This window comes from Meles meles, chromosome 7 (genome assembly GCF_922984935.1).
Source record: "Meles meles chromosome 7, mMelMel3.1 paternal haplotype, whole genome shotgun sequence".
Taxonomy (NCBI): domain Eukaryota; kingdom Metazoa; phylum Chordata; class Mammalia; order Carnivora; family Mustelidae; genus Meles; species Meles meles.
Genome location: NC_060072.1, coordinates 11884506 through 11903412, shown reverse-complemented (window position 1 = coordinate 11903412; position 18907 = coordinate 11884506). Strand labels below are relative to the sequence as shown.

The window sequence follows — 18907 nt, the reverse complement described above, 5'->3', positions numbered from 1 at the left end:
TCCAGAGAGCCCTACGCACAGCCAAGCTTAGCTATGCATCACCACCTTCTCTGCAGATGCCAGCTGGGGGGTTCTAGGGAGGGGAAGGACATCTCCACAGCTGAGCATCTTTCAGCAGGACTAGCACAGTGAAGGGATAATGAGGAGCTGGGGGTGGGGGCAAGGACAGGTGCAAACTGGAGGGAGAGAAAAACTGGGAGGGAATGAGAGAAGGACAAAGAAATACAAGAAATATAAATGAATCCTGGGCTCTGGTACAGTCTCTCTCACAGAACCGCTTAGAACGTATTCCTTCTTTTTAGAAAGAGGAGAAAGACAGAGTATGTCCTTCTACACCACACCGTGATGCATTTTTTTTATATATCATCTTCACACTGTTGACTACTTTCGCTGCTTTATAAAGGTATCCTCTGAGCTCAAGTTTGAGCTAATCTTTAACCCCGTGTTCAATAATACCACACTGATGGAAACCTGGGTAAGCCCAAATCCCCTTTCTTTGGGATTTGCCACTGGAACCTCAGGCACGTGAGTAAGAAGAGACACACAGGAGTAAAATTCAAGGTACATCCCCACCTTCATGCATGTCATGGGATTTTATTTGGTAATATACATACTTAAGTTAATCAGTCATTTTAGCTAAAGTAGTACCCTTTATTTTATATAAAAAAGAAAGATGTACTACCGCCCAGTTAAGGAGAATTCCAGATGAAATAATCAATAGGTATTCATAGAATTTTACACATAAATAAGCAAACATGCTCCATTTATTTTTCTGAAAGACTGGAGACAATATTCAAGAAAAAAATGCATTCATTCTGAACCAATCCAATCCTCATTAATTACTTTAGGTGCTCATAGATGATGAGCACATTATTTCACATAAAAAATGAGCAAATACCTCTGTTCAAATCCTACTGGAGTTGTAAAAACTCAATGCTCTGCAATGTCTGACAAATCACATTATTTCAACCAACGTAAATTAAACTGCTGGCTGAGAATTCACCAGAAGGCACCTCGAATACTCTTCTCAGAAGCTTTAACCATAAGCAGCTGTAGGTCTCTAAAGTTTGGCTCTGTTAGGCTTGAATATTAATTTAGACTAATACTCAAAAAAAATGACTTTTTTCCTTCCTGCCAATGCCACTATTACTTAAGCATTCCCTTAAGTAAAAATACACATTTTAATATTGGTATATAATGGTATGCAGTAAATAATACTTTGAATATGTTTAGTTTGGTACAATTTATAATATATTTTGACCTTTACAAAACCCAAAGAGAGAGTTAAGAAAGTTGTTGTCCCAGCAGGACAACAAGTAAATACTACACTTCTCTAGGCTTAATTTCCTAAATAATAAGCTAAGAGGGCTGGGTTTTGAAGACTTCCACAGAGTCTTCAGGTGCTAAAATTCCGTGACTGCCTATTAATGGAGATGAAAACAGAATCAGGTTAAAAAAGACTGGCCCAACGACATAAAAGCAAAATGAAGAGTCAAATCTAGAAGTCGAATTTCTGTCTTCTGAATTCCAATCAGTGACTCCTTCTCTGACAGTGTTCTCCCTGGATCTAAAGGAAATTTGACTTACTTTGCTTCTCCTTCCTATTTTGTTTACAGTGGGTTAAATAACCCACTGGAAAGTCAGCAGTAATAATCTACTACAAGGCAGAAACTTGTGTTTTTGTTTTTTTTAAGATTTTATTTATTTGTCAGAGAGAGAGAGGGAGAGAAGGAGAGCACCCGACAGAGGGAGAAGCAGGCTCCCCACTGAGCAAGGAGCCCAATGTGGGACTCAATTCCAGGATCCTGGGTTTGTGACCCAAGCCAGAGGCAGATGCTCAACAAACTGAGCCACTCAGGCATCCCAGAAACTTGTTTTTGTGATAGCAGTGTTAAAAACAAACAAACAAAAAACCCAAACAAACAAACAAGAGGTAAAGGGGAGGTGGTAGTACCACATCATATACCACTGATAAAATGGGTAGGGAAAATGTAAATTACACTGATTTGGACCATCCGTTTGAAAAGCTGGGCTACATGTATCTACTGAAGACATACCAGAAAATATACTAAGATCCTTGTATTTGACTTAAGACGTTACCAGCACATACTATCGTACTCTAGCAGTAGAGTCAAACTTTTAAGGAGCAGCAGAAAACACCCCATTCGATTCTGGATAAAATTCCACGCAGGACGCTAAAATATGCGACAGAGAAGGAGTTGCTTCAGGCCTCAAGACCCAACCCACGGGTTTCCTCTCCACCCCTCCCCACGAGGCCCGAGAGCACTGCCGGCAAAACCACTGGGCACTGCAGATCCAAATTCGGTTCTGTCCCAGGTAGATAACACGCGTCCAGATTAAGTGGACACATTTGCTTTTGTCAGGCAAAATATTCACAGGGTTTCCTTCTTATGGAGACACATGTATGAAACGCCCTCTATAGCACGCAGTCCCGGGACAGAGGATGGAAAACACATGCACGTGCGCACCATGGCTGTTATCTCTAGAGCATACCTTTAGGAGGAGAGCAAGGGATCAAGAATTAGTCCACTCCTGCGCAGCAGTGGGCAGGGATCCATAGTAAAAGTGAGCACTGGTGGGCACATATTACAGACAAGCCTATCCTATCACAAAGAATGATAGCAGCTAAAAATGAGGGTGCCTTAGTGGGACCCCACTGGGTTAATAGGTCACCCCAAATGACGTGGCTGTGTGTATGATGAACTTCACTGAGACCATTACAGCTTAGTAACTGAAAAACTAAGCTTAATTCTAAGAAAAAAGTTAACTTTAAAAATAGGATACTAGGGTGCCTGGGTGGCTCAGTGGGTTAAGCCTCTGCCTTCGGCTCAGGTCATGATCTCAGGGTCCTAGTCGGGCTCTGTGCTCAGCAGGGAGCCTGCTTCTTCCTCTCTCTCTGCCTACTTGTGATCTCTGTCAAATAAATAAATAAAATCTTAAAAAAAAAATAGAATACTCTTCTAGTAAAGTACTTCACTGTAAATTAAACTGCCATAAGACTGGAATCAAGAGAGATTCTCTGATTACCAGAAGTTCACATAGTAATACAAGAATAAGTGGCATCCTTCTGAAATGACTTGTAATCTCTTACCATTTGCATATGGTGTGACCATCTTCTTATTGGTCATTACACGTGCTGTAGCATTATTCACCTAAAAATATAAAGGAAAAAGAAGGGGCAGGGAGAAAGTAGACCACATTAAGGAACACGGAGTTGCTCATCCAGTAACACAGCACTCAGTTTAATAAAATGTAAATTTCAGAGAACATTGATTTAAATAATATAGCAATATAAAATATTAATATATAGTATTTTAATTAAAGTGTTTATAAAATGAGGCTAACAAGAGTAAAATGCAGTTTCTTGGTCTCCAAATGGAAAACTCGGGCTAGTTTACCACCAAGTGCTCAAAAGGAAAGATCTATTTGCAAGTCCTTTGGCGATCTCGTAAACAGAAAAGTCTCTGCATTATGGGAAATACGGGAAAAAGTCAATAGGAAAAAACTCTGTGCATGAACTTTGAAGTTCATTAATAAAACAGAGGCTTGCCATATGGTTGGGGAATAGATGTACAGGAAGAAAATAAATCTATGGATTTCACCTGTTCTAATGTTCAGCATTTTTGAGGACTGTGCAAATTTTACTGTTTGCGGAGAAAAAACATAATAAGAACTTAGAATTCCATGTTGACCATCTTCAGGACCATGCTGAATTTTTTAGACTATGTGGTCTATCCATTTAAGAATAATGTTTTCAGAAGGCCTTTAAATGAGGCACTTAACTGAAAAAATAAGGCTCCGGTTTCTTCTGTTGTATGGTTCTCTCCACCCTCGTTACAGAAGTGCAGAATCCAGAGCATTCTCGGTGCTAGGGTAAGTAGGTGTTACAAAGATGGTGCCGAAGGCAAGAAGATGAATGGAGCCTGAAGCCAGGAGACTGCAGCCCAGTGTGAAAACCAGCTCTTGCAAGGAGGGTGCAACAGCACCACAGAACCTGGCTGTCTGCCGTGTGGTCAAGTCAGAGAACAGGCCAGCGTTTAGAAAAAGAATTCTAAAACACACCAAATATAAATGTCTTATTTTGCCTCTGGGGATTTACATTAATGGCAAAATTTGTATGGTGATAAATTTGTGTTATGGAAAGACCAATTTTTGGTAGAACCAGAGCCCAAAAATGTCTTAACAGGTCCTTCAGGATTGGCAAGAGTGGGAATCTTCCTTTGTGAGGAAAAGAAACTCCATTTACTCTAGTTCGACCCACCAAATAATAGAAACATTTCACATTTAAAAAGAAAGAATGGGATACAACAATGATGACTGAGAGCATGCAGTTAGAACACACACACACAAATAAAAGAAAGAAAAAAACAATCAGTTTTGGAAAGAAGGGAGAGAGTGAAGAGCGAGGTTCTCGCAGACAAGGATTAGAATGGGGTCAGAGCTTACACTAGCCGCTAGAGCAGAGTGCACCAAAGCGCTAAAAGGAAAATGGCCAGAACCAATCAGAAATCACCAGTCAGCAAGAGACCCATAGCTGCAAGTGACAGAGGGAAGGGTCAGGAGAGACAGAGGGAGAAGGGTGGGGACAGAACCTGAGGCGAGAGAGCAAGAAGGCAGGGGAAAAGAAAAGAGAAAGTCAGGGGTGTCACAGGCAACAAAGAGAGCTGTCAAGGGCAAGGAAAGAACAGAGCTACATACAGGTTTGGGGGAGGGGAAGGGAAGTAGAGGCGGGAAGTGCATTAATAAAACCAGCCAAACTTGGAGCTCAGTAACTCTGAGTAAGATGTGCAAGGGGGAAAAATCACCATGATGTCAGTAATCAAACAGCTCAGACCGCTACAAACAACATGTACATCCAAAGTCCAGGCGGCACTACTCAAGAGCATTGAAAATAAAAGGGGAAAGGAAAAGGAAGAGGAACAAGTCAAATCACATTTTGTAGTGTTAATGTGAGATGGCAGATGGACTTTTTCTTTCTTATTTAATTGTTTTGTAATTAACAATTGAAAAAGCTTCTTGTCTAGTGCTTGGTTTCACTTACCGCCAACGGGCACCATCGCCAGCATTGTGTATAGTTACCAGGGAAAGAGGGAGTCAAGTGAAGGGCCCTAAATGCTAAACCATTGGAAAGGGAGGGAAAAAGCAAAATATGCAGACATCTTACTCAAAATGGTGGCTTTTATATTTCATACTTTAAAAAAACTGGGAAAGGGGAAAGGAGCCAGTTAACCTTCACTGCGTTCTTAAAAAGGACTGGCAAACACCACAGGACCGCCGGGAACACAGTAAAAAGCAAATTCGCCGGGCAGCCATCAGACCCTCTTGTATGAGGATTTTATCCACCATTCCCCGGTGGCAATTTGTGATAGTAAATATACTTAAAAATGCCACGAGTTTTGGGTTCTTTCTTCCCTCCCCACCACCTCTGCCGTCTTGTACTCCTTGCTTATCACACGCACATGGAGGCGAACTGGCCGCCCAAGAGAGAGGGTACTGGCTGGTTCCTTGATTCATTATAGGACACAATGTCACAACTGGATCGTTTTTAGACATTTATAAAGTTAGTTTAATTTTGGCCTGATCACAGGTATTCATACAGAGTCTCGCAAACTGAAGCAAAGGAAAAAAATCAAGAGAGCAGAAAGATGAACATTTTGGAGGAAAAAAGTAAATGAGAAACAAATACACATGTACACGCACACAAGTAAATCAAAAGGAGACCCCCCCCGCCAACAACCAAAAAATGGGGAAAGGACAGAAGTGTTACTTTTACAGATTTTAGTGCAAGAAGGTGAAGGACACAGAGACACACACACACACACATATGCATGTGTGCAGACACACACAAGACAGGGCTCCAAATGTGAAATAAGTGAGGGAATACACAAAAAGAGAAATAAAAATATAAACCAGAAATTGAATTATTGAAGACATGCACCTCGATTTTACGGCCCTCTACCACGGTGCCGTGTAATTTCTCCCTGGCCCTGTCTGCATCAGCACTATTCTCGAAAGTTACGAACCCGAATCCCTGCATGCAGCGGGAGAAGGGGGGAAAACATGCACATCGTTATATTGAAATATTGATCTCTTGGTAAACAGAGAAAAAAATATCACAGTATGAAACTGACATCAGCATCGACCCAGCAGTACTCTCCCAAAGTCACATTTTTGGTCCATGCATATTTGGTAAAGGGAAATTAAATCCAGTAACCATATAGAACTGTAGTAGTAGTAGTAATAATAATAATAATAGCAACAACAACAGCAATAATAATAATGATAATGTAATTAACAACAAGAACAATAATAAAATAAAACGTAAAGCATGTGAGGCCAGACCAAAATTAAGGTATAGAGCTACTCGGGTCAAACTCTCCCACTAAGAATCTCAACATTGTTTTAGATGTTCTGTCTCTTTCAATTCATGCTGTTAATTTACATGTCCTTTTATGTAATGCTAAAAAATAATTAAATCTGTCATTCCCCAGTAACTGCTACATGAGGCCTTCCATTTAGGTGTAATCACTGCATGATGGGATTTTTAGGAGATCTCATCATTTGGCCCCACTCTGCCTGTTCTCTCGTAGCAACATAATTCCTCTGGGAACAGAATAATTTAAAACATAGCCTCCATCTATAATTCTGTAGGGACTGGGTGTGGAAGAAGAGAGCACCCATGTTCATCTAAGCTAATGAAAATATCACTAAGCAGTGGCCAATTATGCCTTTTCTTCAACGAATTTTAAACAACCAGACTGGCAGTCAGAGTAAAAATAGGTTCAGCTGAATTCCAGAGAATAGCTTATCCAAATTTGCCTAAATTACACATTTGTTGAAGCCTACATCTGCTACTAAATGTATTAGTAATTTTCCATGTAGACAGGAAAAAGGAATCAAAAGGCAGTGCGAATGAGATCTGTTAGTGACATCAGCTGTATACTGTCCAACAGGAAAAGAATACCATAAAACAGCAATACACTTGGTCCCGAGTTAGAATTAATTTATTTGTGCATTGTACACAAAGAAATCGTATGGAGCTTTAACTCACTGAGTGGAAAATGCAGGAACCAGGGAGTTAACCCACTTACTCCTACATTCACATGTATCTGAAAAGACGGTCTTGGTCATAATTGTACCATCAACGTCAAAAGCAGGATTTACTATATATTTCTGTGACTATTTCATCAAGCGTTCTATCAATTTCATCCTACTGCTTTGTCCTCCTCTTTCCACTCTGCAACTGTAACATTTTCCCAAGCTATTCACATGTGTAGAATAGTTAATTCTTTGGATTTTCTGGGCAAGTCCCCATTTCTCAAGAGCTGCACTGTCCCTCTGGCATTCTTCTAACGTTCCACTGTAGGATAACCTGGAAACCTTTGTTATTTTACGGAAGTTCTGCTTTGCTGCCCTCCTCGAGTCCTTCCATATACAAACAAAATGTGTTCTTAACCGAGATGGTCAATGGTGTGCATAGCTCAGTAAGATTTTAGAAAAGTGATTTCATCCTTTTGATGGATCTCGTTACTTTGCATTTACATGACTAAATGGTTGCTGAGTGGCGATCCATGGAGAATCCCAACGGAGTATCTTTACCTGTAATCTGGGTATCACCACAACTACCCTGGAAAGTGCAATGCTGAGCTGACAGAAAACTTTAGATGTCTGCTGCTGGATGGAGGTGGACTGCTCCGGGTAATTGTATTAACGTTTTCTTTAAAAATGTAAGTATGTGGAAAATATCAATGGAAACACATTTTCAGAAACAAATTTTGATACCAACATGTTACAGCCACATCGACAGCTCGAGGTATACGATCTCAGGTTACTTATTAATGACATCGTGCGTTTGTCACCTACACTGGGCATCTGCTGAAGACAGGAAGCCAGCTCTCCAATCCTGGGGCACCCTCCAATAAAGAAGTTAAGTAAACCTTTCAAGAAAGGTCACAGGTAGTGAGGAGTTTCACAGCACACTGTGGAAGTACCGTAAACTGTGTTCCAACTGGTTCCCACAGCCTCATACAGATTATAAGCCTTGGGTTAAATAAATAAATGATAAATTAGGAGCTGGGTAACAAATGATGTGGAGACCAACACCCAAGGTTTGGACAACTGGCCTTATGACTACCTACGCCGACACACCCATACACTCACATACTTGTGCGTCTTGTAAATACAACTGCGAGGTAGAGAAAGGATAAATCTGTTGTTTTCATTTTTTAAGATTAAGAAAGTAAATCAAACTGAGGTGAGACACCCAAGCACCAACAAGGCCTTCTTCCTTCCAGGTGGCTTCTTTCTATAGCTAATGGTGAGAAAATAAGAAATAAAGCTCTAAACCCCAAGTTCAGTACTCTATTAACCAAACTCCACTCGTCCTAAAACGCTTCTAATTTTCTTTTTCAAATCCAATTGCTAAAGGTGTTCTGCAAGCCTCTGGTCTGTAATGCGCTGACCCAGCACCTGTGACGAAGTGACAGCAGCCGGAAGAATTCAGGGTGGTGTCAGAATACTCCACAGGAAATGTTACTCAAAATGCCAAAGATACAAATTGAACCAATCTTCACCTAGGGTAAAGGAGGAAGAAGGTCTTGCTGGTGATACTCTGGGACTTCTGATAGGAAGAGGTAAGCAGATTTCCTTCTTTCCTCTGAAGATAAACAGACTTAGCGGCGGGCAGAACAACGGCCCCCCGAAGTTGTCCACTTCCTAATCCTTGGAACCTGTGCATGTTACCACCTTACCCGGCAAAAGGGATTTTGCAAATGTGATTAAATTAACGATCTTGAGATAGGGAGATTATCCTGGATTATCCAGGCAAGTCCAGTGTAACCACAAGGGTGCTTATAAGCTAAAAGAGGGAAACAGGAGAGTCGGAATTGGAGTGCAGCAGCCTGAGAAAGACTGAACTGGCCATTTTTGGCTTTGAAGATGAAAGGGGGCTACAGGTCAAGGAAGGTGGGTTCCCTCTAGAAGCTGAAAAAGGCAAGGACTGGTTTATGCCTTAGAGCCATCTGAAAGAATGCAGCCCTGCAACACTTTGGTTTTAGCTTGGTGAGACCCATTTTGGACTTCCGGGTTCCAGAACTATGTACAATAACAAATCTGTTTTTAAGCCACCAACTTCAAGATAATTTGTTCAGAAGCAATAGGAAATGAGCATGTATCTCTCAGAAGTTTGTGGTTAGAAAGGTGAGAAGTTTAGGCAGCGTTTTTAGAATACTGTTCTTTAATACTTTCCTCTTGTGTTGAAACTTTAGATTTTCCATCAACTTAACTACAATGCGGTTGCAAGAATATTAACTCAAGTAAAACCTGAAAAGAAGTTTAAGGTACCATTCTGAAAATGTGCCAGGAACTGAGCTAAGGATATTCACAGATTATCCAGGCTTAAAAAGTTACTAACAGGAAAATATGCTTACGTGAAATTATGTTTTAGTGTCCCTCCATTCTTGGAAATCTAATTCACATTAAGTTTGGTCATTTGGATCTCTTGCTTTAAAAAGAAAAATTTAATTTAAAAAACCCCTCAATGTTGACATGTTTGTCTATACTAGGGCTATATGACAGAAATAGAACACAAGCCACAGACATAATTTTAAATATTCTACTAGCCACACTGAAGAAGTAAAAATATATGAAAGTAATGTCAGTAATATATTTAAAATAAAGTATGTGCAAATACTATCATTTCAACATGGCATTAATATAAAAACATTAATGAGATATTCCTTTTTTCGGCTAAGTCTTTGAAATCACGTGTATTTTGCACTGAAAGCACATCTGAATTTAGAACTTGCCGCATTCCAGGTGCCCAATATGGACACCGTGTAGGACAATGCAGGTCTCTATGCTTTATACTATAACCTACCGTTCTCAGTTCCCAAATTCCTTTTGTGTTAATAATTTAAGATTAACCAGTTTTCCATGTGTGATTTACTCCTATCTTAGCTGTCTTGTGAAAACTGAGGAATGGGGTATGTATCAGGATTATGGTTGTGGTCAAAAATTCTACTAAGTGTGACAAGCATTTTATCACCTGTCCTGACATCCGTTTATCATCAAGGGCCTATAGGAGCCGAATAACTACCACCTTTTTAGTCTGGCCTCAGACAGCAATAAATAACAAGCAACAGATGAGCACTGGAAAAATATTCTGAATTTGTATAATCTTTGAGTTTTTCCATCTCAGAAGAATGAGAAAGAAAATTTACCATGTAACTTTTAAGGGAGAAATCAAAAGCAGACGTTCTCCTGGGTATGGCCAGAACACAGAAATTTAAAAATAAATAAAAGTAAAATAAAACTAAAAACAATAAGATGGTAACAAAAAATAAACTAAGCCCTTTGAAAATACATGCACTGTTAATTCAGTTTTACGTATCACGAAAAACATTTCAACTCAGCATTACCTATCAAATTTTACTGAAAAGCAAAGGCCTAGTTAGTGCAATTTCAAAGACAGTTTTTGACCATATTTTGAAAGAAATAAATAATTTCCCTTTGCATGAAATCAAAATCCAGGGAAACGGGCAAGAAATTACAGCACATTACTTTTGTCTGAGGATGGGATTAGAGGCTTTATCTACCCTAACTCCAGCCTAACCTGAAGCCTAACCCCAATTCAGATCCCCATCATCCCAGATATCCATATCCACCTGAAAGAAGTAATGAGAACACATGAGCTAAAAACTTGCTAGAAATGTCAATAACGGTTGCTGCGATGTGGTCTGTGGTCCTTCAGTGAACTTAATTAATAGCTGGCACTGTCTGAAGACGTGAAGAGCTCCTACACATTCAGTCTCTATGAGACACGTCCCTTGGAGCAACAACCACACCAAAAGTAGGTCGACAAAACTTTATGGCAAATATAAATGTTAGAATGTGTACATTTCTTTACTTAGTAATACAACTGTATGTGATAATTATCACAAACAAATTGTTATGGGCTGGGTGATAGTGAACAGAATGGTGGAGAGTCATGAATGAGTCAGAGAAAGAGAAATACTGTATGATTTCACTCATATGTGGAATTTAAGGAACAAAAGAAACGAGCAAAAGGGAAAAAGAGAGAAAGAGAACGAGGAGAGGAGAGAGGGAAATCAAGAAACAGAGACTTAACTACAGAGAACAAAGGGATGGTTCCCAGAGGGGAGGTGGTGGGGGATGGGTGGAACAGGGGACAGTGGTTGGGAGTGCAATTCCTGTGAGGAGCTCCAGGTGTCCTATGGAGTGCTGAATCCCCACACTGCACACCTGAAACTAGCCCCTCACTGCATGTTAATCAATTGGAGTTTAAATAAAAACTTAAAAAAGAGTTTTGAAAAGCAACGCATTCTTCGTCGCTGGAAGTATCTAACAGCCAATGCAAAGTCAAGTGGAACTAGGTAACCATTATTTAGAATTCTGCTCAAGATTCTATGTGAGAAAAAAGACTGGAAGGAAATGCAAGAGATTATTAGTGAATATGCTCTTTTAATGAACCATTTATGCTTTTTTGGGGGGGGTCTGGACATGAAAAATCACGTTTTTCTTTTATAATGGTTTTGAAAAGGGTGCATTTTAGAAGTTGTTACTCAAAGGATCTATAAGGAGGGGCAATACAATTTATGGTTCAAACTGGAGCACTTTGGGGGAGGAAGGGGACATTAATAATTATGCTAAGAAAAGGCTACAGACTGGGACTATTCTGGATGAACCAGGACATATGGCCATGCTACCAATGTATTATCTTTCTATTGTTTATAGCAATACATTGTTAGGACTGGTGACATCTGGGGAATCAGTAAAGTTATACGTATCAGTATAATCATTTGCTAGATTCTGTCTGAGTATATTCCTTCCATTTTTGGGCAGGTGTAGCATTTTTCATCATACATCCTCAGTGAACATTTTCAAAATGAGAGCCTACCTTTGTTTTAGTTAATCACAGAAAATTAGATAGGACTGATTTTATATTTTACAAAGGAGTATGGGGTTAAAAAAAAAAGATTTTTTAAAAAAATCACATGAAATAATCTAAGTATATATTTTTGCATGTATATGAATGTAAATGATATACATTCATCCCATAATCTAGGAAAACCGAATCTAGACTAGGAAGGTCAAAGACAAAAAAGGAAGATACTCAGCAATTTTTTCAGGCAAGCTGAAAAAGGAGAATGCTGGCAAGCCAGGGTGGGAGGGATGGGGACGGGCAAGGCAGCATGACCGTGCTCACCTGTGTTTTTAAGTGGGTATGTTCTAAAACCATAGGCTGAGGGTCTCATTATAAAAAAGAAGACATGTTTCTTTTTTGCTTTGGAGCCCTGTGGTTATCTGTTTCACTGATAACTGTTTTACATGTTAGTATCACTTATCTCAGAATTAATTTTGTGATTCATTTTTCAATTACTGCTTCAAAAAAATTCAATAAACCTAATTTTTGGACAGAAAAGCACTCAGTTCAAAGACTGAGCAACCCTAAAGTGAAGAAAAGCACCACTTACGTCTCCTTATCGCTGGTTCCTTTCAAGACATGTTGTAATTTTATAGTCAACCAGAAACACAGGAGGAATGAGAAAATAAACTTAATTTACAAAAAGAAAAGTACCCTTTAATTTATGTGAGGTGGATCCCAGAAGAGGCCCCTGGGGTTTGACTCCAAAATAAACCTCTGTTAACGAGTTTCCAGAACAGTTCCAGGGGAACCCATTCCAGGAGAGAACTTTAGGTGACAGTTAAGAAGGACAAAGGATGCAGACAGATTTTGTATCAGTCCTTGAAGGCAGATCCGGGCAATTCTGAATTCTGTGCTTTGTTTTAAGAACAACTGCCAATGAGTACACAGTCTGTCTACTCTTTAGCACCCCAAAGGAAAAGGGGCAGTGAGGACCCAGCATTTTACTGTGGGGAGCAGCATAGGCTTTTAGATGCCCTAAAGAGAAAAGGAAGGCGTGTGTCATTTAAACATGAAAATTACAGGGAGAAGCAACTGAATAGGGAAATTAAACAATTTTTGGTAGTAGGCAAATCTTTAAAGTCAATGAAAGAAGCCTTAAGAAAGATCGATTTCCTTTGCTTCACAAGAATTCAATCCAATTCTTTTCTTGGTAAGGAGCAAGGCCCCAGAGCCTGATGAAACCATACTGGGCGTCAGGTTTTTGGGGTGTACTTAGCAACAGTTCAAGTGCATACACTTAGAACTAAAAACGTTTAGACTACGACTTTGGATAAACAGTGTCGCATAGAATCGTTACATATTTATGAGATGTTCATGCACTTCTCATCTCTAAACCACTGTCATTTTTCCACCTTGGATCTAAAAAGCTCCCCCCAAAATAAAAGCCAAGGGCCAGAAATCCACTGTGAAGAAACTACAAGCATAAATAGTTTTACTGGTTACAGGTTGAACAGATTTGACTTTAAAAATACTTACCAAGTTAAGTGCTGGAGAAAGTTCTGTATAGGCATGTTAATCTTTTTTGTTTTAACTGAAAACTGGAAGCTTAGAGTATAATTACCTCTTTAATAATTAACAAAGAATTATTATAATCAGAATTAGACACTATTAGTGATGATGAATTCTATAAAGGAAGGGAATAATCAGGACCGTTAGAAGAGTACATACATTTGTGTTAGTTTAGGTGGGGTGGGAGGTACCTGTAATTTTGTAGGTGTATGCTATTAATTCTCAGGGTAGGGTGAATTTGGAGTGGGAAATTGAAGAGGTAAGTATTCACTCATTTATTTGCTTTATTTAGCTTTTCTCAAATTATATTCTTAGAGATTTAATCATAGCCAAGGGGTAACTTGCAAAGTTCAGGAGAGATAACCAAATGGAAAATTAACTCAAAAATGGTTCTACACTAAAAATGCAAGTAGAAGTGAACACAGCAAGGTAAATATTTACAAGGCTGACCACGGCTGATTGTGTCTGTGGCAGGTATTTCGTTTGTTGAGGAGGAAGAAAACTGTTGAATGAAACTGTGAAATTTGGTTCATTAAATATTGTTTCACACCACTGTAAGACTTCATCATTCCCTCCTTCCTAAAATCACTGCTGCTTATTTTAGGGCATGGAAATTCTAAATCATACAGATTGGGAATTTAAAATAGTCAATTATTAGGGGGAAATCAGTTTTAACTAGAATGTTCAGTTCTCATACAGAACACACTTCGAAGAGAGTACATATATCGGACTGTGCACTGTTACTACATTCATTCCGATGCCAAAAAAACCCCAGCTCACTATTTGAAACGGAAGGGATTCTCTATCCCAAAGCTTACCTCTCTGGGTAGAACTCAGAGGAGGAAATCAGCTTACAGTGAATTCCTGAGTCACTATTCCCTGTTTTTACGCCTTGTCGGATTTATTCAAAAGAGAGAGCAAGTCAACTGAGGAACTGAAATATTAAATTTGTTCTAAGTATGTCATTTCAAAGTCTGATTTTTAAAAGTGGAATTCACAATAGAATTCTCATAGAATTTCACCCGAGTCTTTTCTCTTTGCCTTTAAAATAAGCTGGTGAGGGCGATTTCGTCCATCCGAGAAAGGGCAGGTGTCTCCTGCTCCCGACCTCCCTCCTCACACCTGTCTTGCTCTTACCCCCACCCCTTCACTCTCCCAACTGAAGTATCAGGATAAAGACGGGCCATGTGGTCGCTTAGTGTTAGAGATCAACTGATCCAAGCCAGGTAGGTTGGGATACTTTCCGCAGGCTTGAAAAACAGCTTTAAATTGTCTGATTCCTTGCTATTTAAAACAAAACTAAAAAGAAGCCAGGCACACTTAATACTGAGAGGGAGCTTACCTTAGAGCCACGTTCATTAAAGATTATTTCTACATCTAGGATTTTGCCAAACTGCTGCAGAGACAAAAATAAAAAACATTTATTCATGGTCAGCTTTTTGACCACATACTTTATTCTCGCCTGAAAAAGGCACAGTTTTTTTTGTTTTTGTTTTTTAACTACTTATTCAACCTCCATGTTTCTACTTGGCAAGTCCCAATACCAGTTTCTGATCTTCCCTCGTCAATGAGCCGACAAGGCCTCCTTTTTCACTCTTTTTTCAGTTCGTCCACTCACGCAGTACCCACCTCTACCTGGCAGGAGCCGTTCTCGGAAGACCCTCACAGTGTTACCCTTCGGATACTTCCTCACCGACAAGAACTGGAGCTTTTCCTAACTACATGTTTAATGTTTTAAATGTCTCTGTTTTTAAGAAGAAAATCCTAAGCGGAAAGATAAACTAGTGAAGGCGGTTTTTCTTTTTCTTCTTTTTTTTTAATTGATAAAAGTAAATCATATTCACTGTAAAAGTCAGGAAATACAGATACATAAAAAGGAAAAGAGGAAACAGAACGAAGATCATCTGCACACCTACCATCTTCCCACTGAGGTTCACAGCCTTCGCTGCTTTTCCTTAAGTATACTTTGTTAAGCACATATTTCCATGTATTACTTTTTTTTTTTAATATGCTAGACAGCTTTCCAAGCCATTAACTTTACAGTGTGTTCTCATTTCTATAGACTACATGCTACTTTCCATCGTACTTAAAATTCACGGACATTAGACATGATTTCATTTATTTGCCATTTTAATATTTCGGCACTGAATGTCATCAAGAACATTTTAAGTAATAACTCTGTTTTGTAATTAATTAAATATTTTAACATTTGGGAACAAGCTAGAAACACCAAGCGTAAATAACTGGGTTAGTGGCAGCTCAATGACTAACTGGAGGGGCGTGCAATCACAGCGATTATGCAGAGCAGAGGCGTGGAGAAGGTGACAAGCTGGCCTGTTTGCCTCAATGCTTGGATCAACTGAACGGGAGGGATGCGTAGGAAATCTCCAGGGATCTTTCTGCCCCCACTTTCCTCGGAGTACTGGCCTCACAGACCCAGTGATCTCTTTCACTTGGATTTTAAATCAGAATTTGGGAAATGTGAAAACACTAAAAAAAAAAAACGAAAAGAGCAAAACAAATCATGCTTTCTCACTGGGCTGAATCATTACTATCTTTTTCAGAAAACATGTACTAAGAGCCCATGTTTTCTAGAGTAAGGCTTCTGGGCTTGACTCCAGTTTCATCATTTAACAGAACATTAGGAAATTAAAGGAGAGAAGAAAATGTCTTATTTTAGGTAGGAGGGGATTTAATTTTATTTCTATGCCTATCCAAATAACTAAGATTGGAATGGTGTTTTAGAGTTTTCCTTTTACATTCTCTAAGGCGTCTTTATGCCGTCCTGCTCGGGTTAGGACTGCCTTCCTTCAACGGTTAAGGAAAATGAGGCTGAAGGAAGTCACCAGTCAAGTCCACACAGCAAATGAAACAAAGCATGGAACCCTCGCTCTACACCGCTGCTGGTGTCCTTCCAAGGGACAGGTGCTAACCAGGCAGGAGACAGAGCAACCCTACCAGGTATCCCTTGCGAGGAACAATTTCTTTTTTCTTTCTGGATGTAGCGGCCTTATAGGAAAGGCATACTACATTTCAAGAAATCACTGATGAACTCGCCGAGGCAGATCTTCAATGGACACAATTTTTCTGACCCGAGAGAAAACACACTTGTGACAGATGAGCATATGTTCCATTTTCACTGAGCTCCAGAGACTAGGACTCCGTATTAGCCCTGCTAATTCAGTAGAGAACCTCGTAACTCCTACTCCTGGGAAACTTCTTTTTAAATATAACCTCAATTCTTGAAGCTGCCCTTTATATATTCTGCTGTTTTCTCTTCTGGAGAGATGAAGAGTTGGCTACCTTTTTCTGTGTAAAGTCTCTTCAAGTACTTCAAGAATGTTATTAAAACTCAACGCTGGCATTGGCTTCGGTACAGAAAACACTCCAGGTACTCAGCTGTCAGTGACAAAATTTTGCTCCAGGGTCTTGTCGCCACGAAGTGGCCATGACCAGGAACTTCACGCGGGGCGCCTATTTCCTGATAGAGCACCACGCAGCAAAAGCCATGAAGGTTTTTTTTAAACCATGATCTCTTGTTTCTAGTTCAAGTTAAGAGTTTGCTGAAGTGAAATCTGGCAATAGCGCATATGCCCGGAAAAAACGTAAGACTTCCGGCAGTCATTCACTTTCCAGTAACTTAAATCTTTGCTGTTATACTATGTTTTCATGGCGGTGATTTCGGGAGGAAGGGGAAGCCGGAAGAACACATCAGGGTAGCAAATCAAACACCTCCACCTGATTCTTGATTCTTTGGTAGCAAATCAAACACCTCCACCTGGTCTTGATGCTGCTAAATTACAAGCAGGGAAGCAGAAACAAAACACGGGGACTATCCGCTTCACAGACACAAGGTCACTGAACTCGGAACACTCTGAAAAGGATTACTGTCTTTGTCCTGATTTTAGTACTGAAAGGCTCACATCCCAAGAGACCCCTCGGTCTCGGGCAAACCAGGCGGCACAGTCACCTGCTGTACGTGAGAACCTGCAAGGTCCACATCTAGAATGACAGGAGTGACGGCGCTAGGTGACAGAAGTCCCTGAAGACCGAAGAAAACACTGACTCACCTTAGGATCTCTCTCAATCGATGCGCAGTCTTATCCTAGAGTCCTAATGACTTATTGAAGTACAACGGCCGGATTAAATTGTATACCCACGGAAGGACTCCAGAGACTTACCCCAAACATCTGTCGGAGGTCGGGGTCTCGGAAGCGGAAGGGAATATTAGAGACGTGCAGGCGTTTAGGGGTGGATTTGCTCTCTGAGTTCTCACTACTTTGTGTCTGTGACTGCTGGCCATCTGTCTGGGCTCCCCCTTCCGTCTGCTAAAGCGAAGAAACAGACAACATGGAGCAAAAAATAAATAGATTACTTCACGAGAATTCTGTAAAATTAAGGCCCTGCCCAACCCCACATGTTCTTAAACAATTCTCAAAGCGTCTTTAAGCAACAATTAGAGTTGTCCCTTCACAGGGAAAAAAACAAAACCAAGCATGTTACCTTGTTCAAATTGCTATCATTTATAATTCGAGTTTGTTTTTTTTTAAAGATTTATATTTATTTATTAGACAGAGATCACAAGTAGGCAGAGAGGCAGGCAGAGAGAGGGGGGAAGCAGGCTCTCCGCTAAGCAGAGAACCCGATTCGGGGCTCGATCCCAGGGCCCTGGAACCACGACTGAAGCCGAAGGCAAAGGCTTTAACCCACCGAGCCACCCAGGCGCCCCTCGAGTATTTTGAATATTTACAGAACATTAATGAAATGGGAGAAAAGAGGAATACTAAGTGACCTGCCCAGGACCACGTGGAGATCCATTAGATATGAAAGATACCAAAACTGAAGACATAAAAATGGTACCATTAGTCTTAGATTCTTAGTACAGTTTTCCATTTCTGAGATCTTTCTATTTTGAAAGTGAAGAGTCTGTTATACATAGTTGAGGTCACTGCATTTTTGGTCTATCATTTTAGGAAATAAGGGAATATCTGAATGTTTCATTCCCTCTATAAGTTCCAGAGTTTATGACTATGGGGTCACCAAAGTATCCCAACATAATTCCTGAAGAGGAGACACCTAATGACAATGGGCATTTGGCTTCAACCTGAAGGAGCATCTACTCTGAAACCCATCAGCAGTCTCCTCCTAATCCATGTGACTGCACCTGACAAACCCCGCTGACATCAGCCCAGGGACCCCCAGGCTCCTGCAACCCAGAGCAAGGCCCCATTTACAAAATCTGCGGGGAGAGGCTTTATGGGTCCAGCATAACCTACTGGACAATGTAAACACGGGGTCTATGTACCCCCACAGTGAAAGGGAACATGTAAGCATGGGTGTACTTTTTTTTTTCTCTTTTTAAAGATTTTATTTTATTTATTTGACAGAGAGAGAGAGATCACAAGTAGGCAGAGAGGCAGGCAGAGAGAG

The 18907-nt window shown here is 40.1% G+C and overlaps 1 protein-coding gene across 14 annotated transcripts in view; it reads right to left on the bottom strand.

Moving 5' to 3' along the window:
- RBFOX2 (RNA binding fox-1 homolog 2) overlaps positions 1-18907 on the bottom strand; it is a 272185-nt gene that overhangs the window by 18104 nt on the left and 235174 nt on the right. For 8 of the 14 annotated variants that reach the window (XM_046012665.1, XM_046012666.1, XM_046012661.1 and 5 more), the window contains 4 exons: positions 17659-17805; positions 14820-14873; positions 5960-6052; positions 3113-3173 (listed from right to left, as the gene is read on the bottom strand). In XM_046012665.1, the coding sequence (XP_045868621.1) occupies positions 3113-3173; positions 5960-6052; positions 14820-14873; positions 17659-17805 (355 nt within the window). The remainder of the gene's footprint in view (positions 1-3112; positions 3174-5959; positions 6053-14819; positions 14874-17658; positions 17806-18907) is intronic. The other 6 variants (XM_046012662.1, XM_046012664.1, XM_046012669.1 and 3 more) reach the window with 3 other exon arrangements.